At 37.6% G+C, this 26,409-nt stretch overlaps 1 protein-coding gene across 6 annotated transcripts in view; it reads right to left on the bottom strand.

Annotated features, from left to right (window-relative positions):
- Positions 1-26,409, bottom strand: part of opa1 (OPA1 mitochondrial dynamin like GTPase) — a 111,737-nt gene that overhangs the window by 50,166 nt on the left and 35,162 nt on the right. For all 6 annotated transcript variants that reach the window (XM_080185653.1, XM_080185658.1, XM_080185652.1 and 3 more), the window contains 14 exons: positions 25,107-25,160; positions 22,226-22,330; positions 20,248-20,334; positions 19,986-20,099; positions 19,125-19,205; positions 16,938-17,012; positions 16,644-16,715; positions 15,986-16,085; positions 14,451-14,581; positions 12,615-12,687; positions 12,315-12,387; positions 7,145-7,260; positions 3,643-3,707; positions 3,488-3,564 (listed from right to left, as the gene is read on the bottom strand). In XM_080185653.1, coding sequence (XP_080041779.1) covers positions 3,488-3,564; positions 3,643-3,707; positions 7,145-7,260; positions 12,315-12,387; positions 12,615-12,687; positions 14,451-14,581; positions 15,986-16,085; positions 16,644-16,715; positions 16,938-17,012; positions 19,125-19,205; positions 19,986-20,099; positions 20,248-20,334; positions 22,226-22,330; positions 25,107-25,160 — 1,223 coding nt within the window. The remainder of the gene's footprint in view (positions 1-3,487; positions 3,565-3,642; positions 3,708-7,144; positions 7,261-12,314; positions 12,388-12,614; positions 12,688-14,450; positions 14,582-15,985; positions 16,086-16,643; positions 16,716-16,937; positions 17,013-19,124; positions 19,206-19,985; positions 20,100-20,247; positions 20,335-22,225; positions 22,331-25,106; positions 25,161-26,409) is intronic.

Raw genomic sequence — 26,409 nt, 5'->3', positions numbered from 1 at the left:
ACATATAGCCCTTTAAGTATAACATCTACATTGTACTAAATTCTACAATATACGTAGTAAATAGAAACACAATAATACACTTAAAAGCTAAATCCCTTTTCAGTAATTTTGAAACTCTAACAAATTTCAAATCAATGCCTCCATTTCCAAGTCCTTATATTTCTGATGTCTATTGCAAGCTTTCTTCGCCAATATGTTAAATTGCCTTTTCAAATCGTCAGCTTGCAATCAATCTTCTATCAGCCAGTCTAAAATTTCCATACTAAATATTTATTCGGTCAGTACACTCACTGGAAAAAGCAACAAACTGACCGACTCAAGGTGCTTGTCCACAAGATCTGAATACTCAGCACACTGCTGTATGGTAGTAAAGACTGGACAACTTATACTTACTAAAAACAAAAGCTCCATGACTTCCAGCTCCAGCTTATATGATGCATCCTTGGCATCACACTGAAAGACAAAGTTATCATTGAAGCAGCCCTTTCTAAAGCAAGCATACTCGCACTAATTAAGCGAAGGTGGTTTTGCTGGCTTGGGCATGTGCACATTATGAAAATCGGCCATATCCCCATGGATATGCTACATGGGGAGATAACTTGTTCTAAGAGAAAAGCAGGGCACCCAATGCTCCCATTCATGGATGCTTTTAAGAGACATGAAAGTCATTAGCGTCAGTCACAACAAGCGAGAAACTCTGGCTAATGATCAATACAAATGGCAACACCAGCTGTGGGTGGGAGTTCACCACTATGGTGGTTTCATCCAGAGCTGATGCCAGTGGAGATCATCCCACACCACTAGCAAGGAACAACTTCATGTAGCACCTATGACAGGCTCTGCCTGCCCAGAATTGTCTTGTTCAGCCACCATTAGTGCAGGTGATCTCATCCGGCTGCATCAAAATTCTGAAGTTGCATTCCTATCATCTCCCTCAGCCGGAATGATGCCAATGACCAAATACAGTAGCAGGCAAAACTGGGTTCACTGCTGACATTTTGTCTCAACAAGAAAGGACTACCTGAGTATGCGCTAAGAGAAATACTTAATTCCTTCCATTTTAAAAAAGACTCAGTTTGAGAGCCAGTCATGTCTATTGCAATAATCTTGCTTTGCTCCACATTAAAATAACTTTATGACTCACTTTTCATATTTTTATTTTACCATAGTCATCAGTTGATTCTATGCTTGTCCTAGCTGCTGACAAATGCTAAAAGCTGATGTCTGCCACCTTCAAAAATCAAACTGTGTTGACAGGCCCAATATTGATTTTTTTTTTACATTTTTAGACCCATGGGTAAAATACCACTGCATTCAATTCATACCAACATAAAACTGGCCAGTTAGTGAATATACTAACAAGATGCCAAACACAATAGTAAGCACTGCACAATTCATCATCAAATTGATTCAGTAACATTTGATTTATTTCCTTCTCATTCCTTGAAAGTTATTAATCTATCATAGATTCCCAGAACAACCAAGTACTTTCTTAAGGGACAGATTTAAATCCTCTACAAGTTGCCCAAAATACTTCACTCTATACTACTAATCAATAGGACTATTAGGAATTAAGTTGGCGTTTAACCCTTCAACTCTTAACGTGACTTTTTATTTTCTGGACAAGATTTATAGAACTAAAGATTAACTACTTTGAAGCAGTTTTCCTGGAAACTGTATACTGGTCCTAACAGTATAGAAAATAAACAAGCTGGATTACATATTCTTTTGTTCTGACATTTCAAAAGTACAAATGGGAATACAAATATCTCAAAACAGTAAAAAGGATCCATCTTTCACAAACTAAGGAACTATCACTGCTAAATAGGGAATATATCTGCTGATATCATCTTGTGGTACTCAACTGCACAAATAATTATGGAGATGATTTTTGCACAGTCTAATTAGTATGGGTTAAAATGCTTATTTGTGTTAAAGTACAATTACATCTAAATACTATATACTCTTAATTCAAAGTTGCTTAAATCAAAATAATTTAACTTTCAAGTAGCAATTTCTCACTTTGCTGCATTATTTATGCGACTTAACAGAAATTACTAGGCAATTCATTGAAGTACAAAAATAACATTTTCAGGAGTAAACTGTAATTATATAAGCTACATTGATTTTAGAGCTCAAATTTGCTGTACCAATACTCGTTGGATTCTATTGTCACGCTTATGTGATGTACTTCAAGGCATTTCATTAGAAAAACATGAAAAGGTGCTTTATAAATTAAAGCATTTTAAATTTTAAGGAAGCAGGAGAGGTATTTTATGATTTTTCATTCAATGTGCACAATGACACTATCACTCTGCATCTTTTTTCGGTATTTGAACATTGCTGACAAAGACACATGTTTCAAAGCTTTTCGACTTGCACTCATCAGGACAGGTGCAAGAATACCGTTTTTTCAACGATCCTCTGGCCAAGTGATTATTTGAACATTGAGCCAGTTGAGGGAGTGAAGGATAGCATGTGTTATAAATGTGTTACTAGATTAATCATGGAAGGCATCAAAAATCATTTGGAAATGTCACACTTTTGCACCATAGATGGTCTTTAAGACTTAGGGTTAACACAGATTGTGCTTCGTAGGTAACCCTTCTCCTTGTACATAAGATGTACTATTAGGTCAAAAGAGGAAACCAATAACCTCATTCACCACTTTTCACATTCCTCACCCCAAATAACTTAAGTCTACAATAAATAATCTGCATCAGAATTTGATTTAAATATAAATAATTCCTCAATGTCAATTTTAAAATATAGTTTTGACACACATTAAAATTGTAAGTTTTGTGCATATCTTCCAAAAGTAAAAATCTTTAAGAAAGCAATTGCCTCTTCTATGCTTTGCCATACTGATACTGCAGTTATGCTTCAAGCTTTGCACTGTTTCAGAGTGGTTCCAGGGCATGCACTGGTATAAAAACATGATATACAATAATTTACAAGCAGAGCAATCTGCCAGATGCCCATTGCCCCTGAAAATGAGACAGGGTGGACAGTGGACGAAAGTGGCCAATAATTGGTAGGCTCCCCTCAGCTTTGCCTGACTAGCATAATGGTGGAGGCATGTAGTGGGGCTAAGCACGAGGGCAGTGGGAAGGCTACTAGTCCTGGCCAACTGGGGAAACATAAAATTCTGCCTGATGTCCCAATCTGACTCTTGAATTTCCTTAAATATAGTGGTTTTGAGATTTCCACTCTTGGATCATGATAAACTTTAAGAAATGTTTTGCTGTTAGAAAAATGATGTTCCTGCCTATGCTCTCCTAACATTAAAAATTAGCCACATGAAGAGTGAAACCTGGTTGCTGACTTTACTGCAACCTACAGCAATATAACTCTACTAAGCATAATTTTACAGTTAACAATCTGATACTGATAGTGGTAAGCTAAGATTATTTAACATTTGTTTTGAGAATTAACATTCCAATTGGACTGCACTTCTTTAATATCTTCTGATGCAAAATAACGTTACCAGTGTTTTGGAGTAACCTGACTTAAGCTGATCACTTCATCCAGAATTTCATTCTTCGCCTTCTCGTATAGTTCATTCTAATGAAAAAAATTCAAGTTAGAAAAAGATCACTTAATTATAAATACCATAGTAATTCACTGAGAATTGAATGTTACCCTGTCCAGTTCCCTCAGCCGAGGATAGTTGTTCTTCCATTCAGTTTCAAGGTTGAAGCGAGTAGCTAGAATTAGAAAAATTAATATTAGTTATAATACATAATAAAAATTCTAAGTCGAATGTGATTAAAATTATCTGACCTGTGAAGTGCCCCATTGTAAACAGTGGTTAATTTAACATGCAGGTCTTTGTTAAAGCAGGAGCCACAACTAACAAGTGCAAGAAAGAAGACTATTTTCCACTCCGGCATTGCTTTGTAAAATCTTGAAACGACAGATAGCTTTTTGGTCTACACTCTTGTTGAGCTGCACAATTCCTACAATTTGTTTTGTTACTGGAAATATTTCTAAATGATGAGAGCCAGAACGATTATCTGCAACACATGACACTTTCTGACTTCCATTGGATCATCTTCCAAAATCTTGAAACTGAAGTTATTCACTGTGATTCAAAGAGTCAATGGAAAGTAAGGCTGCATTCCTACTTTTACACATTTTTGTCTGTCTCCTGATATAATTATAATTGCCACGGCTGTCATACTATTCTAAACATTGCATTAATAGCTCTTAGCAAACAAAAGTTCATTAGTTACAGTATTAAAGCACTGTTGGGGGAAAAAAAACATGATGGCAAAGAATCAACGAATACTAAATCTCAAGAGGAACAACATAAGAACATAAGAAATAGGAGCAGGAGTAGGCCATCTAGCCCTTCGAGCCTGCCCCGCCATTCAATAAGATCATGGCTGATCTGTTGTGGCTCAGTTCCACTTTCCCGCCCTCTCCCCATAACCCTTAATCCCCTCTCTTATCAAGAACCCATCAACCCGCTTCTTAAAAATATTTAGCGAGGCAGCCTCCACCACTGAATGAGAAAGTGCGAATCGGTTAGCTAGTGAATTCTAATTGGTAAAGGCATTGCCATGGAGAATGCACCAAGGAATAGTTAACTACCAAGATGTTGTTTAAAGTCAAAGTAGGCAATTCCAATCAGATTGGTAAGGGAATTGTCACGTGGAATGAATCAGGGAATGGCTGTCACCAAGCCTTTGTTTAGTTGAAAAAGGCACAATGCGCGGACACACTCATTCTATTTGCAAAGGATAAGGCCCTGCGTATGAACATATGTAGCTTCGAACACATGGAAGTGAGCCACACTGTAAACTGACTTGTCAATTTAATTCTTTAGTACAATTGGCAGTGCACAGTTGTCCATGTATGTACGGCTACCCAAGAAGCACAATCAGCTCTGAGCAAGTTTTCCACATGCATGGTAGAGGATTCCTTTACCTTTGCGTAGACTATATAGGGCTTGCATGTTAAGAGCAATGCTGTGTCCACATGCTTGTTTGACATTGCTGGTCTATTCACTTATGTACCACTCAAGGAAGCAACAGATGGTTGCTGTTGTTCGTCCATTGTCATCAATGAGGACCTTGACTCCATTAGTCATTTGGAGGCTGGATGCAATATGTCTGAAGATGATTGATCAGGCCAATTCGGGCAGGGAATATCCTGGCACATATTGGACAGAACTGTGTAGGCACTGTAGTTGTTGCACTGGTGACTCTGGACTTGTGCAGCTCGCACTTAAGTTGTGCTTCAGCATTGCACCTTGCTTCGTGAGCTTGACAACCCTTATGGATGGGACAGCGCCAGGTAGGGCGGTTTTGTGCCAACGTTTCCCAGGTGGTCGTGTCTATGTCAAGCGACTTCAGGGAGGCCTTCACTGTATCTTTGTAACATTCCTTCTGCCCTCCATGCGAGCATCTTCCAGCAGAAAGTTCCCCAAAAAGGAACTGCTTGGGTATGCGCTCGTCCGGCATACGAATGATATGACCTGCCCACCGGGTCTTTACTCTCATCAGCAGTATGTGGACTGATGGTAAACTTGCTCTAGAGAGAACTTCATTGCCTGGTACTTTGTCTTGCCACCTAATGCATAATATTCTGCGAAGGCAAGTCATGTGGAAATGATTGAGCTGTCCTGCGTGCCTCCAATACACAGTCCACGTTTCACAGGCATACAGGAGGATAGTGAGTACCACTGCGCTGTAGACCTTCAGTTTTGTTGCTGGGCTGATTTCTTGACATTCCCATACAGTGGAGCGCAATCTACCAAAAGCAAAACTTGCCTTTGCTATTCTGCAGTTTTCACAGTCACTGCTCAGGAGAGGGAGAGGGAGTGTATACAGGACTGTCTTCTGGACCAATATGTTGAGGAGCCAACAAAGGAGCAGGCCATCTCGGATTGGCTATTATGCACTGTGAAAGGATTAGTTGGCTACCTGGTTGTGACAGAACCCTTAGGGATGAGTGACTATAATAGCATTCTTTGTCAAGGTGGATACTGACATAGTTGCTTCTGAGACCAGGGTCCCGAATCTCAATAAGGGTAACTCTGACAGTGTGAGACATGAATTGGCTACTGAAAGGAAGGAGTGTGAACAGGCAATGGCAGGCATTTAAGGAACAAATGGGTGAACTCAAAAGTTGTTTAATCTGGTATGGCACAAGAGTGGTAAGGGAATTGTGGCCAAACCATGGCTTACAAGGGATATTAGAGATGTTATTAGATTCAAAGAAGCATACAAATTGGCAAAAGTATCAGGCATAAGGATTGGGAGCAGTTTAAAATTCAGCAAAGGGATTGATTAAAAAGGGCAAAATAGAAAGTATGAAAGTAAACGAGCTGACTGTAAAAGTGTCTATAGGTGTGTAAAGAGAAAAAGGTTGACAAAAACAAATGTAGGCCCCTTACAGTCAGAAACGGGAGAATTCATAGCCAGGAACAAAGAAATGGCTGAGGAATTAAATTCGTACTTTGCTCTGTCTTCACAAAGGAAGACACGAATGATGTAGCGGAAATTCTGACAGAAACAAGTTTTAGTGAGGAGCTGAAGGAAATCAGTATTAGAATAGAAATGGTTTTGGGGAAATTCATGGGATAAAGGTGGATAAATCTCCAGGGCCTGATTAGAATCGAAACTAGGTGAGTTGCTTTTACAAAGAGCCAATACAGACACAACAGACAGGTCAAACTAAAACACAAATATAATTCAGCAACTCCTCCAGCTTTTTATTACTGTGATTATGCTTAAGTTATAACAATGTAGTGGAGAAAGGCGTTCCTGAAAAAAAAATTGAACTTTCATTGAAGTTGAATGAATACAATAGCAGGAAATCATGCTTCCCATAAATCAAAAACATTTGATTTTTCAGGTTTCCTTTTCTATCTCGTAAAATCATAATGCGAAAAAAGCTTCATTTTCTGATTAGAAATTTTCACTAGAATTATTCCTTTGCCTTCCAAGATATAGTTTAAACCACAAAGTAACTTTGTAGCTTCCCTTTCATAACATCTAAAAAAAGTCAACTTTTCACATAATAAAAGCAAACCAAGTATGCTTTGTCCTTCAAATATTCACAATAACTCAAATTATAATCCAGTTTTCATGTGAATTCGGTTATAAACCAGAATGAGGTACTAATTTACATTTACCTTTAAATGCATCAGCCTGTTGTTCCACAGACTCACGCACCATCTTCCAGAAACAGTCTGAAACTGCTAGGCTCAAGTTCTTAGTTGTCACTTGATGTGCTTTCAGCATCCCTGTCCTTGAATATAAAGAAACTCAAAGTTGGTCTCATTTACCAAAACATGCATTATGCATAATAAATGAATTGAAAATCCTTCTTAGTGCTCAGAGTTAAATAGCCTATTAGTTGCTGTTGTTTGGTGTTCACTTTGTACTTAGGATTTAAACTAACCTCTCATTCAAAGACAGTTTCAAGCTTCCCATTCTTACTGGCAGCTCCCAACCAGGTCAGTAGGGAGAGTGAAGTAAAGCAACATAATGCTTCTGGAAAGAAAACCAATAGGGTCAGTCCTGCTCTCCCATCATCCAAATACAAACAGTACTGATGGCTGTCATGAGAAGTGCTGAGTCAAATCAACCCACTGTCCCTCCTAAATGGGCAAGGACAATGACTGCATATCACATGAGCACCCTCAAGTGGGAGGAAAAGGGAAAGTTATATTGAGCTGGGCAGAGAATCAATTGCTGATATTTACATAAAATATGTATGTCCCTCATACCACTACTACTACTGTCCACTACCTTCATAAACTTGAAATAGCACATGACAAAACTTTTAGAGGTTTCCAAGGGCATCATAAGCCATAAGCATTTTAACTAAGAAAGCACAAAATAAACAACTTGCCACAGCTGACACTGATTGGGAACCATAAATTCACTGAATTACATAATTTTATATAACAATACATCTATCAAATTGTTCTAATGTTCCCATTCATATTTGTAGATATATAGTAGCAAAACTTTCAGGATAGAAGTAGGTTATCTTCCATGAAGGAGATAAATAAGATCTCTTTGGGATCAAGGCCGATTAAAGATGACACACTCAAGAACAAAAGTCAATCTGTTGATTGAGTACTTGATTGGGACAAGTCCACATAATGCTGGAGCACTGTGTTGATAATTGACCAGTTTGCCCAACTAATGCAACCTGTCATTCAGAAGAAGATTCTTCTCACTCTCCTCTCAAAATCCAGCAAGCTAGTAGTCCAATGGACAAGGTCATCCTGGAGGACCAAGTGTTTGGTAATGATACACTACAAAGTGGCAGCTGGCTATACTCATACTATTGATACTCATGCACATATTTGGATCTGTACATCAACCATGCCTAAGCTCTCTGGAATCAAAGTGTGTGAATTAAGCTGTGTTGGCCAAGTTGTGTCAAAGATGGAAGCAGTACATCACCAATACCATTTTTTAAAAATATAATGAGACCTAATAAAGACACACAATACTGCTGCTGATAATGAAAAATGAGTTTAAAATGCGTAATAGCATTCAGTGCAAAAATGAACCTTCCAGAGAATAAAACAACATTATAATGCTCTTAAGTATATTGTTCTAAAACAATTATACTGGCTGAGAAAACACAAACTAATACTTAACAATGTTAATAATAAACACTGAAGCTGGCATACAGAGTAAAGACTTTGTACTCAAATAAATCAGATTTAGTTTCATGTTAATTATAAAACCTTAGCCACATAAGGAATAATTAAGAGGTTGAGTCATAGTTAGCTACCACTCTGCCTTTGGACTGCTTCATTGGATCTTCAAAAAGATACGTAGAGGAATAGACCCTGACTGTCCATAAGGCTCACTTGATTCGAACTGTGAAAGAACTCCTGAAGAAACAACTTTGCCAGGATTTCTGCCAGTCTCCTCAGGTAATCACTTGTAATTTGGACATGTTCCTCTACTTCAGTCAAAGACAACGTTGCTCCCAAGAAGTTATCAAACAAACTGGTTATGAACCTTTGACATCAGCGTAAATTTTCAAATCTCGGAAATGAGTGAAGCTGTGGTCACTAAACTAGCGTACAGCTCCACCTTGTGTTTAAAATACATTTATAAAAGTACTTTCTCCAGCGTGCAGCTTCCATAAACAGATAGCAAATGACAATATTTGTGAACATACTTCCTCCATACAAAAAAACATAAGCAACCTGCCTTTAAGAAATTGTAATATATTAGAGATACAGTGAAACCTCATTAATCAAATGTTACGATCCAAGCTGATGATATTACTAGACAACTCAATTCCCAAAGTGAAATCTGGTGTAATCTAAACATTCACTATTCCTTTACCCCAGCTATATCTTTACACATACAAATTTGGAAAGACAACACAATTTATAATAATTTATATTCTGATGTTCAGGATAAATCCACAGTGCATCTGAACTAACAGATGAACTGTGGTCGGTCATCACAACCCCAAAACAAGTGACAGACGATACCAAATCAAATTCTATGGATTTCTCATCAATCCAACCAGACTCTGGTTACACTGTGAGCCAACTGGTCTCAATGAATCTCCGTCTTTCTCACAAGGGTATCCAATCTCCATTTTTAAAGAACTTGGTTTGCAATTCTTTCCCAAACCTTGCTCCCACTCAGACGGCTTCAACAGGGATTCTAGGCCAGAAGCCTGCTTTGATTAGTTAATCAATAATAATGTGTCCTGTTTTTCTAGACCTGGTTTTCTCTCTGTATTAGCCAGCATAATTGTTGTCTAGGTCCAGCTTTTGTTTTCCATTTTTTCAAGCTAGAATACTAAAATATATAATATTTTGAGCGGAGTTATACGAAGCACTGTTCAACTGCATTCTGTGACCCCTGGACTACAGAACAAGTCGCTAAGTAATCTGGTGTGGCTACCTGAAGCATCAGAAGATGTTTAATTGATAGCTATAACATCTGATTGATGAGAAGACATTACCAGGAGCTAAGTAAACAACCTGGATGTTACAAAATCTGCTTAGTCTTGTAATTACTCTGCGAAGAACTGATAAAAGCTAATATTTGAATCGGGAAAGGCTGTGCCAGGCTTTGAGAGGCTGAAATATAGCCAAAAAATCAGCTTGAAAGTGATTGTTTCAGAGATTCAGCGCTGCAGCCAAAAGGGAATAGTCACCATGGACAACAGGAGGAAGGGCCTCTGAATGCCTGATCTCGAACTACAATTTAAAATTAAATATCTAGAGCTTGTTACGCAAAGAAATAAACTTTACATCTAAGCATCTCTGCCTAAGACATCTATAAATGCAGAAGCCATCAACATCAAGACGTTGAAATTTACCTTCCATTTTTCCAGCTTAATTCAAACATTCTCAGTTAATAGTGCTATGAATGAATGTTAGAGGATTGCAGAAATTCAAGCTCTGCATTGAAAACAACACAATTTGGGCAGTGTTAATCCATACTAATATACACCTATGTCATTATTTCTACCAGAGGCATTGAAAAAAATCAAAATTCAACTCTAATCTTCTGACAATTAATAAGAAAATTCTAAAAGTAACCAGCTGAGACTATAAGAGCATAACAGGATTTTCAATCTCTTTATTAATGCTGCAGAATATTGAGAATTCAGTTGTATTTTTCAAACAATATAATTTAAACTGAAATGACAGTAACATAAATTCTTGAAGTACCGCATTAAAATAATTTTATTCCAGTTACTGTAAGTTTCCATATTACACTCATTGTATTTTTTTTTTATTTATGGTTAGGTCAATATTTATTACACATTCTAGTTGAGCTTCAGTCATGATGAACCGTGTTCTTGAGTTTATAATCTATCTCGTTTTGGTATACTCAGAATAAGAAAGGATGTTCCAGGATTTTGACACAGTGACAGTGAGGGGATGGTGGAAAGTTTCAAGGTATGTGGTTTGGAGAACTTACAGATGATGTTCCTGACCACTGTCCTTGCTCTTCCAGGTGATGGCGGTGGCTGACCTGGAAGCTGCTGTCACAGCAGCCTTGGAGAATTGCTGCAGTGCATATTGTAGATGGTACGCACTGTTGCCACTGTGCGCAAGCAGTTGGGAGAATTAAATGTTTAAGGCAGGAAATAAAATGCAAATTAAGCAGGCTGCTATGTTCTGTATGGTGTCAAGCTTCTTGAGTGTTGTTGGAGGAGCATTCAGCACCCATTTATGCAATGGCTTTTTAGAGACATTGGGTACCTTCTAACGATTATCACAACAGAAAAATGATAGATACTAGTTTACTTTTTAAATGCAATATGCCATACATTTTACAAGTGAGAAGTGGATAAGGACTTTCCCTTTAAGGCCTGCAAAATAAATAACAGATTGTAGAGGGAGGAGCTTAAAAGCAGAGGAGCAAAGTAGCCAATTTGAGATAAAGCAAAAGAGTAAAAACACAACACAACTACATTTTTAAAAATGAGTCTTTAATAAATCATTAGATACTTCTGCGATGTTAAACTAGTCTGATAAACTAGTCACTCACTTGATGAAGGGGCAGCACTCCAAAAGCTTGTGATACCAAATAAACCTGTTGGACTTTAACCTAATGTTGTGAGACTTCTTACCGTGCCCACCCAAGTTCAATGCTGGCATCTCCACATCATAGTCTAATAGAAGCATGGCAGAGCATCCCAGACCCATGGAATGCACATCACATTCCATATAGGAACACCAGGGTGCTTCGATGTCCTGGTCAACCACATGTGCAGAAAGTGGTCAGGCTGGAGCAGCTGGATCTCAAGGATTTGCAGGAGTTCAAGCCAGCCTTTGAATCTGAGTGGCAGCTGGCATCCCTGCAGTGCAAATGCAACGCTGAGAGCTACGTGGATGGCTCTTTTTCTCGAGATGTTCACGTCGCAGCTTAAGGTGTGCAGGCAGAGAATCAAACAGTCAAGGAGTACCAGACAGTAGTGCAGGGCACCAGAGTACATTTCACTCGCCAACTGGTATTCAGTTCTAAATATGGTGAGGATGATGGTTCCTCTGGGGAGTCCAAGTTCCCTTCTCCAATCATCTATTCACTTCCCGTCCTGTGCTCCAGACTGCCCTGAGTCACACCAAAGACCCCAATGCTACCTAAATTCACTCAAACCTGATCACCGTCCTTAAAGGACTGAATGACATTATTAGGTATACTGTTTTGATACCTGAAACTAAGGACGACTTTTCCTCCATGTAGCAATGTGTCTGCTATACCTTCAACATCAATTTGCATTTTTACCCAAAAGCAAATTTTGCCAAAGTCGTCCAAACCATCAAAACAAAATTCCAAAAATTGAAAAAAACTTACTTCAACAATTTTGAATTCTGAAAGAACTCTCCTTCATAATCCTTTATGGAATCAATACCTTCATTGGTGTTGCCTGTTTAAAACACAAAACATATACAAACATTTTAATATAAATTTATATTTCAATGCATTCTAACTACGTTATTCCTTGGTAAAAGAAAATGTTCACTCATATCCTAATTTCAGAAAGCTTTTAAGCAGTATGTTTTTCTGACAAAAGTCAATGGCATAACTGATTTAGAACTAACATTGGAGATGTTTGTTAAAAGATGTAATGGAAACTTGACATGGATTGCTCACCTCTACCAGTAACAACTGCAAAGTAACCCAAAGCCTTCATCGGAAACAACTTGCCTTCCACAATTTGTTGAATCTGTAGTTGTGCAATATAAAAATTTCAAAGATAACTTAAATATTAAGTTGTGTCTTAAAGGAATCAGTTTGCATACATTGATGTAATAATGTATTACATATAGTATAATCATTAACTTAAAATAGAATGTAATCAATTGGAGGAGTGCATGACTGAGAAAAAAATCACAAGGAAGCTCATGCCGGGATAGTAAATGCACACTTCACCTTTGAGAGATAGGTTTTAAATTTGCAAGATGTGTCAAGTCTGGAGGGTGGTTTGCTTTGGGAAAATTACTTTCAGGTGGATAGACAAGATGTCATTGAACAAAACTCTTAAGATTTTAGAGCCATGGCCATGCTTACTGCATTTGTCCTGTTTAAGAGTATCTGATTTTTAAAAAAAAATTATCCCAGTCTTGCTTTATTCTAAGTCACTCTTGATTATATTAACTCATTCCTGAAATTTTGCATTTCTGGCAAGGCCAGCATTTATTATCCATAAGACCACAAGACATAGGATCAGAAGTAGGCCATTTGGCCTATTGAGTCTAATCCACCATTCAGTTAGATCATAGCTGATCTGACACAATTCTGATCTCCACTTTTCCTTCTCATCCCTATAACCCTCGATTCCCTTACTGATTAAAAATCTGTTTATCTCAGCATTGAACATTCTTAACGATCCAGCCTCTACAGTTCTTTGTGGCAATAAGTTCCACAGATTCACTACCCCCCTCCACCAATTCCCAATGACTATGTTCCTTAATCCACATTTGGTCAAATGTTGCCTTGGTGTCAAGAACAGTTACTCTCACTACACATTCAATGACTCTTGTGTCTTGTATCCTTAGAGACAGAAGTCCAGTGAGTCACGCACACAGCAGCTTATAATAAATGAGAAGCTCTTGCCAAGGGAAGCAACACCTCTCACATATAGATTTTCTCTTGGCTAATTTCTAAAATTTTAAAAACCGGACAAAGAACTTAAAATTGCTGAAGCTAAGTTAGTCTGTGACTATGAACTAAAGGAGCTATCATGTCAGTAGCATCAGTGACTGATTCATCTGTGCCTGCCTATCTCCTCGTACGAAGTGAACTCTCCTGCAAAAAATATAATCATACAGCATCAATTTTCAACCTGCAAACCTCACAAAGGGATACCTTGTTGGACTTTAATTCTGGAATCAGATGAAACAATCTTTTTCTATGTTCTTTCCCTGTAAAACTTTCTTTTCTCCATCCCCCTTTTACTGTGTGACTGAACAGGAGGCTACAATGCCACTCCTCTCCTGAGTTTGAATGTGTGCAATTAACTAACCCTTTGAGTTCATCTGTTCTCAAGTTTACTGTGGGTTATTAATAAGTTTGGATTACACCCAGAAAGGAAGGGTTGAGAAATACACTACTGCTTATAAAGGGGAAAGCAAACCCAAATTATCTTTCTGTTTATCGACAGGTGACAAGAGGAGAATCAGGGCTGCTTAAATTAAACTCCCTGTAACATATTATACATTCCAGTAAGCTAGCTTTGTGCGAATATTATTTTTAACCCGCGTATTTCTCTGATTTGCATTTGGGACTGGATTACTGTAACAACAGCAAAAGAACAGGCTACAAGGGCAACTAAACAATGAACATTTCAGAATGAATGATATTCAGGATCATTTTGAATTTATCTGCCACACATTCAGAAGGTCTAAATCATTTAACATATTTAACAAGATACCACAGGAGCTTGTTTCAAACATATTTTAAAACTATCCAATGTTGCAAGGCCCTTACCCGACTTGGACTGGCTAGGTTTTTCTCAGCTAGATCCACTTTGGTCAACACAAAGATGGTCCTTCTGCCTTGTGGGTCCATCTGGCTAACCAAGTCAGTTACAATACTGCGTTCAGCATCTACTGAACCATCTGAAAATAGAACACAAAATCCAGGGCAACAAGGACAAATATGTAATTCTTAAAACGCAAAGTACTACTTATTCAAATCTCTTGTATTTTGTTGGGTCTACTAGATTTTGAAGAACAAGAGGCAACTTGATCAAAACATTTAAGACTCTAAGAGGTATTGACAGGGTGGCTGCAGAATGACTCCTGTCGGAGGATCGAGAATAAGGGAGTCACTTTTAAAAAATAAGGAGTCGCTAATTTAAGACAGAGATTAGGGGAAACTTTTCCTCTCAGAGGGTCATGAGTCACTCAAACTTTCTTCCTCAAAAGGCAGTGGAAGTAGGATCCTTGAATATTTTTAAAGCAAAGCCAGATAAATTCTTGATTAACGTGGGGTGAATGATTATTGGGGGGTAGGCAGGAATGTACAGTTGCAGTTACATTCAGATCAACCACGATCCTGTTGAACGATGAAGCAGGCTCGAGAGGCCAGGTGACCTACTCCTGCTCCTAATTCATACGTTTGCATGCTTGAGAATCTGTTCTGAGTGGTCATATAGCAAATATCAAATTCACTCCACTTCATTAAAACTCACTCATTTGCTTACTCATTACAACTACTATTAAATCAGTTCATTAGCTGAGCTGAACATGATCTAACTTTTAAATTCTGTAAATATTTTTGGTTCAGCATATGATATTTTATCGCATCTAAAGGACCAAAAATAGCGTGGAAATGCTACCTAAATTCCAGTAAGCAACATATGTAAATCAGGATTAATATTTGGAATTGGGCTCTAAGTTAGCTTTGCAAGGCAAAAATGAAGATGTAAAATTCTGATATCAACAATTTGCACTTGTCAATATGGTTCCACTGCTACAACTCTCACTCATGGGTCAAAATGCTACAAGTTCAAGTCCAACACAAAGGTGTGAGCAAGTAAGTTCAGTTCACATTTTAGGCCAAGAATTAATGCTGATTGACAGCAATGCATCCTTTAGATGAAACAGCAAGCCACGTGGTGCTTGAGGCAGATCACAGATTTAAAAAAGAGCAATGAGAACAATTATCAGAACACAGAAATTAAGGATTAACTTTTGCTGGCAGAGAATGCTGGCTGCATTTTTTTTTAATCTGATAGTCACAGAATAAGATATACAAAGATGCAAATTTGCATACGAGTTTAACCATAAATTCACAATGTGCATAAATCCTCAATGCATAATTTACATTGGTGCTAGAAAGTAAAATGGAAAATAAGGTCAGTGCAACTTTGTTCTAATATGTTACATTGCAACAAAATATTAATCAAGTACAAAATGATTAAGTTATCTTTATTGTAAAAAAGTAGATGATGCATTTGTATATCAGCTTAATAGTTTCTCACCAGCCAATTTACTAGATAAATAATTTTGAATCTTTACCTTGGATACAAAGGATAATGGCATTAGGGTTCTGCATGTAAGCCTTGCTTATGCTAAAAATTATATCCTTGGTGTCAGCAGCCATTCCTGATGTTACAGTCTTCAACATATGAAAAAAAGCACCATAAAGTTTAGTAAGATAACCAAAGACATTTTTGCCATCAACCTACGAGGTTCAAGCTCTGCATAACAATGAAGATTTCATTCATACACATTTATAGTCAATTATATGTTCAAGTGCAAGTTCAAATGATATATTTATAGACCATTGATAATTTTTATATGAATAACATGAAGCACATTAGTCAAAGGCATGGAGAACCGCTGCCAACTAAACACAAGACCCACACTTTTAGCAATGGTCATAGGTACCATTTTCAAATGTTGACAACTTCTCTTCCAACAAGATACATTGCGAATCATCATGGTGCACATGCTATCAAATCAACAACATGTGAAAAAGTGTAAAATCTTGTTAAAGCTTTGATCCAAGTACTTTTTTTTATTTGGCTTTCAACGTAGTTAGAATATTTATTCATAATGATTATTTTCTAATACTGACAGATCGAATTAGCTCACAATAAGAAGGTTCTGCTGATCTGAGTTGATTTTAGGTGCATCAAGTCTCCTTTATAGAATAATGTTTTCTGATACTCACACTGATAACACCAGGAAGATCGACCAGTACCATTCGCTGCAGACCCGGACCCTTCACATTTAACGAGATGGTCTATGAATCATGTAAATAAAATCAACAAACTGTAAAATTGATAATAAGACATACCATACAAATCCACAGCAATTACTGCTAACAGAAGCTGTAAGTTGTTCGCCAGTTTTATTCATTGCAGTTGTATTTCATTCAAAATGTAGGCAATACAAATTCCATTTTAACTGAGTACTGAACAAACATTTTTTATGATTGCAAATAATTGCATGCAATTATTCTTACCTCAGCACTGACAGTTTGTCCTTCCTTCACACTATTTCTCATTCTTATTTCAATTTCATTGCGCAACGCTGCTAGCTGCATAAACAAAAACATATTTCAAAATCCAAACATAACTTGGGGTACTGTAAAACCATAACTACTCAATATATTACAACAATTAGATTAAGTGACCTCATAGGCAAAGCAAATATTTAGAGGTCAGGGTTTGTTCCAGGAATTCATCTTACAACTGAAACTAGCGAGCAGTAAATCTTGACATGGATGAGCAACAGCTTAGAGGTGGAAACAGCCGCTATTAGGATGGCAAATTTCAAGACTGACAATTTCTATGAGCCATACTCTACTTTGTAAGGTTGTGGTTGTGGAGGTAGCACCAACAGCACTGACAACAACAACTTTTATTTAGATAATTTCTTCATTATAGAGAAACATCCAATGGCATGTGGAGCAAGAAGCAAATTTCACAGAAGCTAAGCAAGATATTAGAAGGGATAGTTCAAGCTTGCTCAAATAGAAGTCGGAGACGAAGAGACCAGAGGAGTTTAAGCAAATGCAACCTGGTAAGTTGGCACATTATTAACAGTAGGATGAAAGGAGAAAGGTGCACAAGTCAGAGTGAAAGGAATAGGAAATTCAGGGGAGGAAGCTGTCGGATTAAAAGTAGTTCCAGAAACAGTGATGCCAGTGACACTAAATAAATTTAAGAACATAGTTTGAGGAACCAACGGTGCTCTGGGTTAGTGAGGATAGGATTGACACAGGATAGGACTTGAACAGCGTGACTTTGGACAACCTGAATTTTATGGAAGATGGGTAACCAGTAAGGGGAATCTTGGAGAAATCAAGAGGTGTCAAAGACATATATGAAGTATGAGCCTAAGAGGTGGGATTAGATAATGTTCTGAAGGTGGGAGTAGACAGGCTTTGTAACAAAGAGAATATGAAGTCAGAAACTCAGTTCAAGGTTAAGTTGCTCCCAAGTCACAACTGGTGCAGTCTTTGACTGCTGTTGAGATGATGGCAAGCTTGCAGTCAGTATCAGAAAGGAACGTAGCTAAAGTTAGCAGCTTAGGTCTTCTCCACCCCATGTTTAGGTGTATGAAGTTAAGAGTGGACAAGCAATGTTATAGCAAAGAGACAGCAAATGGAATCAAAAGCTGTCACAGAGAGGGAAAGTATAAATGTGGAAAAAGATTCCATGCCCAAACCAATGTTGCCAAGTAACAGGATAAAAGGATTGCATTTATATTGCACAAATCATAACCTCAGAACTTCTCAAGGCACTTTATACCCAATGAAGTGCTTTTGAAGTGTAGTCACTCTTACAATTAAGAAAACGTAGTAGCCAATTTGCAGATAGCAAGCTCCAACAAAAAGCAATGTGAGGATGACAAGGTAACCTGTTTTTTGATTATGTTCATTGAGGGATAAATATTGACCATGGCACCTGCTTTTGTTCAAAATAGCACCATGAGATTTTTTTCTTGCACCCACCTGAGAAGGTGACAGACCATGGCAAATGGCTCATCCAAAAGACAGCACCGTTGATAGTGTAGTACTCCCTCAGTACCATAGTGGAATTTCAATGTAGATTTCTAATGCTCATACTCCTGTGCGGTACTGAGAGAGTGCTGCACTGTCTAAGGAAGGTGGCAAAAATGCCAAGAATGAACTTTTAAGGAATTCCTGAAATGCTGGAGCAAAGGTGGGAGAAACAGTGATTGTTCGAAATGTGTCAACAATGACCGAATAGTTAAGAATTAAGTTTGGACAATCCCATGAAGCTAGACCATGGAAAGAAATTGAGTGATGATAATATGGCTAATTGCAAATCCTATAGAGAGATTGAGGAAGGCAAAGAATGATAATAAAGCACTGCCCAGTATAAATGTGTGGCTGGTTGTCAGGAGGGACAGAAATCAGTTTGAAGGGTTCAAACAGCAAATTATGCAAGGGAGTTCATAACTAGGAAATAACACACAATATTAGAACTGTTCTGACAAAACGTTACTGACACTTTTCTGTCTGCAGATGCTGTTTGGCTTATTGAGGATTTCCAGCATCTGTACTATTTTGCTCTTCAATTGTGTTTTGAACCTTGTTCAGCAAGTTAATAGTGATTACACACCCAGCTTAGATCTTAACTAATCTTATTAGGTTAAGTAAATAATGCCTATAAAAACTTACATCTTCATCTTTGGTAAGGTCAAATTCTCGTGAGCTGTCTTTAAATATCGCCATATGGTGAGGTCCTTCACTCAATGTCACCTAAATGAATTCAAATACACAGAAATTATTTAGTGAGTAGGGGTGATTTTTGCAGAAATAAATCATCACAGGAACATAAACACAAAGAAATGTCTTCCATTTTATGAAAAGTTGTTTAACATCAAAGAAAATGTTGGTTCTGACATCAAAGACAACAGTTTAGTTAGACTCAGTAAGATCATAAGACATAGGAGCAGAATTAGGCCACTCAGCCCATCAAGTCTGCTCCGCCATTTAATACATGACATTATATTATGCAACAACAGTTAGGGAGCAGTTTGTCACTGTTTCAAAGAATGCCTACAATGCAAAAGGAGGCCATTCAGTCCATCAAGTCTGCACCGACAACAATCCCACCCAGGCCATACCCTCAAAACCCCACACACTTACACCAATAATTCATCTAACCTGTGCATCCCGGGACACTGAAGGGCAATTTAATACGACCAATGCATCTCACCCACACATCTTTGGACTGTGGAAGGAAACAGGAGCACCCGAAGGAAATCCATGCAGACACTGGGAGAACGTGCAAACTCTACACTGGGAATTGAACTTAGGTCCCTAGAGCTCTGAGGCAGTAGTGCTAACCACTGTGCCACCATGGTGTTGCAAATGGCCCACCAATGGTTCATTAAGGCTGTACGAATCAGTTTGAGAATTAGAATAATTCACAAAAATGTCAAAACAAATGCTATTTATCAAAGGTTAAATACACAGACTTTCCAGTGCTTACTTCCATAAGCTCTAGGTCTACTGTAACAAGTTCTATCTCCTTACCTTGACAGGTGCACGAGTCATCATTTCACCAGATCCACGAGGAAATATTCTAGCTTGAGCAATCATTTCCAGAACACTGGTTTTCCCAGCACTTTGGTCTCCAACTACAACTACCTAGAAGAGAAGTAACTTGTACTAGTTAAAATCAAAAAGGTGGAAGTTGACATAAAAACCATTTGTAAGCATAGCTGCTTTTCTCAGTGTCAGGCATTTGTTCTAGGATACTCCACACAATTAGAAATAATGACAATTTTCTGCTCACCCTTGGGAGATGGTCCTGGGTATTGTAGTTGGAATCGTAGTCTGACAGAATGTCAAGTACTTCAGAATACAAGTCAATTAGGGACTTCTAGAAAAATATAAGTTCTTCCAGTTAACGCAGTAAAAGTTCTTCTAGTTAACTTGCAAAATAATTTAGTGCAGCACATTATAAATCATCATAAAAATGAGTAACACACTTCGGTGAATAACTTTGCAACTCAATACTTACAAAAATATATTATTTAACCTTTACCCAATGTGTTTGCATGGCAAAATAAATGAATGTTTTCCTCAGAATTCAGCCAAACTGCACACCTGGGCAACAGTGGATTAATTAAGGAATACCAGCACAGGTCTCTTAAAGACAAATCATGTTTAACTAACTCAACTGAATATTTTGATGAAGTAACAGATGAGGGTAATGCAGCTGATGTGGTATATACGAACTCCCAAAAGTCATGCATAAGGTGCCAAATAAGGGGCTTCCAGCAAAGTTGTAGACATGGAATGAAAGGAACAATGTCATAATGAGTACAAGGTTGACTGAGTGAAAGAAAACAGAGAAGTGGTAAAGATTTGTTTTGCAAATTGGAGCAAGATATTAGTTTTCCCAGGATCAGTACCAGGATCACAGAATTTTTGGATACATATTTATAACTTAGACTTGTAGGTGTCCAGGGCACAAGATGACATAAAACTTGGAAGTATTGCAAAATGTGAGAAGAAGTGATCGGCTTCAGAGGAACACTGTGTTGCTCCACATCTGCTATCAGCTACAGGAACTAGCAATGATGATTTCAACGGGAATAAACTGGATCAATATCATTTTGGTGGAAGTAGTAACTACGATGCACCCAAGGCTACATGTTTTGATATTGGCCAGGGGAATGGCAGCTATAGAATAGGAAAAGCTGCACCTTGGGCTGAGCTGATACAGGAAAGGTCATTAGTGAGGATGCTGATGGAACCAAATGAAAATTAGCTTCTTTTATTTCATCACATCATTACCTTCCACTGAGTGTACCATGCTGTTTCTCTGGCCTTTATAAAAATATTCTCCAAAACCCATGTGACTTGAAGAATGAGGAAATAAAGTGAAGATAGGATGAAAGCTTTGCTATGTATTGTCATCCTCTCAACATTTCACCAACTAAACACAAATGAAGAAAAAGAGTAACAATACAGAAATATTTTTAACCTAATCCCAAATAGCACATTTAGAGACCTAGAGGAAAGAGCTGTATGGCAAACCAAAGAAGTGAACCAAAATCTTCCTCAATGTCCTTTACTTCAGAAAAGGATAATCCTCACACTAAGTTTTCAGTATCTAGCTGTAGCTTGAGCATCTGCTAGTACCTTCACATCATGGCAGTTCAAACACACCAACAATCGTCCACTGAATAATGAGCAAACTAGATTTGTATTTAATTGCAATCTAAACTCAATACAAAAAGTGTTAAATAGCAAGACTCCAAAACTATTGTTACAAAAGCTAAATATGGTGGACGCAGGAAATCCGAAGTAAAAACAGAAAATGCTGCAAATACGCAGCATTTGTGGAGAGGGCATAGAGATAACTTTTCAGGTGCACTGATTTTTCTTCAAAACTGTTTCTCTCCCCAGGCACTGTCAAACCTACAGCATATTTCCAGAATTTTCTGTGTGACTGGCCTACCTGTGCAGATCCTAAGCCGATCCTTTAATTGCTGCTTGTGGGATCTTACTAAACGTAAATTGGCTGCTGCATTTCTTTTAGTGATTACATCTTAAAAATACTTGGTTAGCTGTAAAATGTTCTGGGACATATTACATTGTGAAAAATGCTATATAAATGCAAGTTTGTTTTGCTTCGTAGCTGATTAAGAATGTAGTCACTATCTGTTGAAAAATTGATTCCAAGTCAACTAAGCTTTTGGAATAGGGGTTACAAGGTTTTAATTTCTGATCAATTCCACTCAGAACCAAAAACATCTGTTCACCTTCATTTTCCGTAAGTGAATGCCTTTGTCATCTTTCTGAAGAGCCTGTTTTCGTAGCTCTTTATTTTCTTTCTCCAGACGTTCAAGAATTCGTTGATATTTCAGCTGTAAGGAGGAAATGGGGAAAATAACAAAAAAAAATGTTATTCCACATAAGCAAACCATAAATTCCAGCTAAACTTTACAGGCAAAACATACTTTTGGGAACTGTCTGGAACTGAAAATTACAGTTTCTTCTTCACTTTTACTTAGTTGTCCAATATATTCAACAAAAACAGAAAGTGCTGGAAAACCTCAGTAGGTCTGACAGCATCTGAAGGGTCAGCCAATCACAAAAATATCGGCTCTATTCTCTCTCCAAAGATGCTGTCAAACCTGCTGAGATGTTACAGCATTTTCTGTTTTTGTTTAGATTCCAGCATCAGCAGCATTTTGCCTTTGTCCAATATATTAGCCGCTAGCCATGTGAGAGAAAATGGGAATCCTTATGTGGTTAAGCCACATTTGTGATCAAATAAAAAAATGAGTAATAGATACCATCATTGAGTATGTGATTTTGGTAATCATTTGCACGTGCTTGTACACGTGCAATTTAATCGTTTATTGGTAGCATGGTAAGGTAAAAAGCAGAGCATTTTTTGATCATACATCGTTTACTGTTTTGGCTACTGCTGATTGGTTATTTGCTAAAATGGTGTGCAGCATAGGTTAAAAAAAAAATCAGACCTTAGCACCTTAGAAACACCAGAAATAAGGGGAAGATATTGCATCACGGTCATCTTAACCAATCAGAATAATTATTCCAGACCGGCAGATTAAAATACGTCCAACCACGAACAAACAGCTCCAATGAGGTACATCACAATAAAAGGGGCAAGCAGCATCCAGCCACGTCCTGAACAAGGAGTAGGGATAAGACAGAAGTGTCTTATCTTGTAAGTTAACATTTTCAGTGATTGATCTGATGAAGTCCTTGGCTGCTGGATAAAAACCTAGAAGCTGTGTTGTTGTCAAGAAGGTGTGTTGTCACAGAATTCTAGGCCTTCGTGACAGAGAAATACTGCAAAGTTCGGCACTGAATGGCATAGATGTTTGTTTAGTAAATACATTGTGTGTAAGGCATGTTCTACAAAATGTAGTACATGTCACTAAAACAGTATCAATGTAAGCATGCCTGTGACAAATCAACAATTACTTCTTAACTACTTAAACCTATGATATTGAGAGGCAAATTCGTCTTCTATATGATATTGAAGACTTCAAAGCATGTTTCATACGCATGACAATGCACTGATTGATATCCAAATATGAACTATGCACCAGAAATCAGCACAGGACACAAAGAATGAATTACCTCTTACTGTCAACAATAAGTCAGTGTAGCAACAAGCAAATCTTAAAGATAACTGGCATATTTTGGAGGATAATTAGGTGCAGTAGCTGGTGGCCACTCATTCTGTTTACCTCTCTGTTTTCAGTTGGTTCAGTCCCAGTTATTGAACGCAGTTTTTAAATCTAGCACTGCAAAAATGACAGGCATCAATCTCAAGCCCACAAACTCAGGAATTCTCTGAGAAGATGATCAGGTATCCGTTAATATTTCCTCCTGTCTTGGGCACTATCTAGAAGATGACCCTTTTTAAAAAAAGAGACAATGGTCTCGAAATCTCTCAACAAAATAATGACAAATTCATGGCAGCTGCGATTATTGAAGCACAAAGAATATCAATTTGTCATTATGAACTTTCCTACTGAGTAGAATGAAATTGCCATTAGTATAAATTAATCTCTCCACAGCCATTGAAGGGCTGGTATTTCAAATGGTTCGGACATCGTTAAATTAAGAGAATTATGGTCCTGATATGTCACAACTCCAGGAAGCCAGAAAGATAACAATGAAACTGTGGAGTTTCAAGACATTTATTAATATTCTTTTCTTCCTTTGTCAGTTTCTTTTTTCTCTTAATCCTCTCTTTTTTTTATATAATTTCACTCAAATCCACCAGATACCATTTTTCTTTACTAATCTTTAAATCTCATTGGTTAAGTAGATAGACCATGTGGGCCCAGTGTTCATGAAGTTGCAGGCGCCCTGCTGCCTCTCAATTATCAATTTGTTTCTTCAGCAACTTCACAGAATCCTTACAGTGCAGAAGGAAGCCATTCAGCCCATCGAGTCTGCACTGACTTTCCAACAAAGTATCTTGCAGCACAAAAAGCCAAACCAAAGGGAGGATGTAAAAATCCAATTCAAAGCCCTCGTCTTGACATGCAACACTCCAGCAATTTCTGCACCACAATGTCTTAAAGATTGAAAGTGCAACCTAAGAAACCTGAACAATCATTTCTCAATCCTAATAAACTCTGTTCCATGTTCTCCCTCCCAACGTCCATATCCCTTGTTTGGAAGTATCAAACCTTGTGAAAGTATTGACTTGTGCTTGTTAAATCCAGAACGTAATCTGACGCTGCTTCAAAAGCAAGGCAAGGTTTATCACCACAATATCGTAGCTCTCATGATCTAACTGCTTTAGATGGTCTTAAACAAAGACTCTTTTGTTAAGAGTCTCTGGGACATACTTGTGCCAATAGTTACTGAAACCTTTTTTCCTAACCTTTTCCTCAAAACCTTCTTGGATTCAGCTTTAAGCTGAGTATATAATCGCACTGAGAATGGTGCAATACCCCTGACATTTTAGATAAGTATGTCAATGGTGTCTCAGGTATAACTCATCACGAGCAAGGTTAGAAGTTGGAGGGAAGTTATTAGTATTGCATTTCATTGTCTGAGGGTATGCATGTTATGTTTCCACACACAATGTCCGAAGCCTGAAAGTAAATGTCAGTTACGTTGCAAGTTATAAATATTCACATTCATCACCTGTGTGCGGAGAAGCTCTTCTTGCAGTTGTTCAGCTTTGTCCTTGTCTGATACCTGAAAAACAGTGAAGTAAATTAAACACTGAAACAAATGAAAACCCTTGGAAAACATTTTTTAGGCCTGCTCATTTTGACACTACAGAAGAAAAAAATTCAACCAAGAAGCAATATTTTTCTTTCACTTAACATCCTAGCAGCAAATTCAACTACACCACATTGCAAATCTACCAAAACGCCACCTGAAACTTCAAAATTTTAATCAAACTTTATTACAAACATCACATATTTAAATCTCATTTACTGTGTCAGCAAAATATGGTGCTACAATTAAATTTCCTTATTAGAAATTTGTCAATGTTACCATATAACTTAGCAGTAGTTAATTTCATTACGATCCGGGTTCCCCTCTGAACTTCAGCCAGATCCAAGAAATTGTCAATTAACCGAGAGTTATGTATGGTGAGTTTGTTATAAGTTCGCTCATAATGATACATTATTTGAATCTGGCAAAGTCTCAATGAATATTTAAATGTTAGTAAACAATTGAACAGTAATATTTACATAACTTACAATGCTAGCATTTAACTGGCATAGTGGATCAGCTGCCCAATCTAGAAACTGCTCAATTTTAATTTTCACTGATTTCAATGCTCATGAAAATAAATGGGACTCCAGTTTACCATACCAGCTTTATGCCCAGGTGCTAAGTTCAAAATCTACCCCCATATTTTTATGCCCAATTAAATCTGTGTTTGTATTTTGTCAGAACTTGTTATAAATATTTAGCCTGTTAATCCAAATTAGACATCTGATACAGCATGATGTTAGAATTTGACAACAATGAAAAATTAGTTAAAATACAGGAGGTTGAAATTTTCAGAAGTGCAACCCTTCTCAAAAGTAACAATCAGCCCATAGATGACCTGTCATGAATTGTGCGAACATCTAATTTGTTAGAGATGCGCTGATAGCAATGGTTTATCAATTGGCATCGCAACGTGAATTTTTACATGAATGCTTGTTGAATTAAGGGATAGCGTAGAGAGGGTTAGAAATTGGTCTGTACTTTTGCATTGTAGGTCAGGTATGGTACTGAGCTACAACGTAACACAACCCAGGCCAGAAAATTTACAGTATGCAGAACTAGAAATTATTTCCACCTACCAACAAATTAACTTCAGAAGTTGGATGTCAGTTCATGAGCTTTACTATCGATACACATCTGCATTACTAAAGGCTAATAAGACTTTTAACATCTTTGTTCCATTATCCTTCACAAATAAAACAAAAAGATTGCCCTATGA

This window comes from Carcharhinus amblyrhynchos, chromosome 3 (assembly GCF_965287045.1).
Source record: "Carcharhinus amblyrhynchos chromosome 3, sCarAmb.v2.hapA, whole genome shotgun sequence".
NCBI classification, from domain to species: domain Eukaryota; kingdom Metazoa; phylum Chordata; class Chondrichthyes; order Carcharhiniformes; family Carcharhinidae; genus Carcharhinus; species Carcharhinus amblyrhynchos.
Note: the sequence above shows the minus strand (reverse complement) of the source record. Positions and strands in the feature narration are given on the sequence as shown.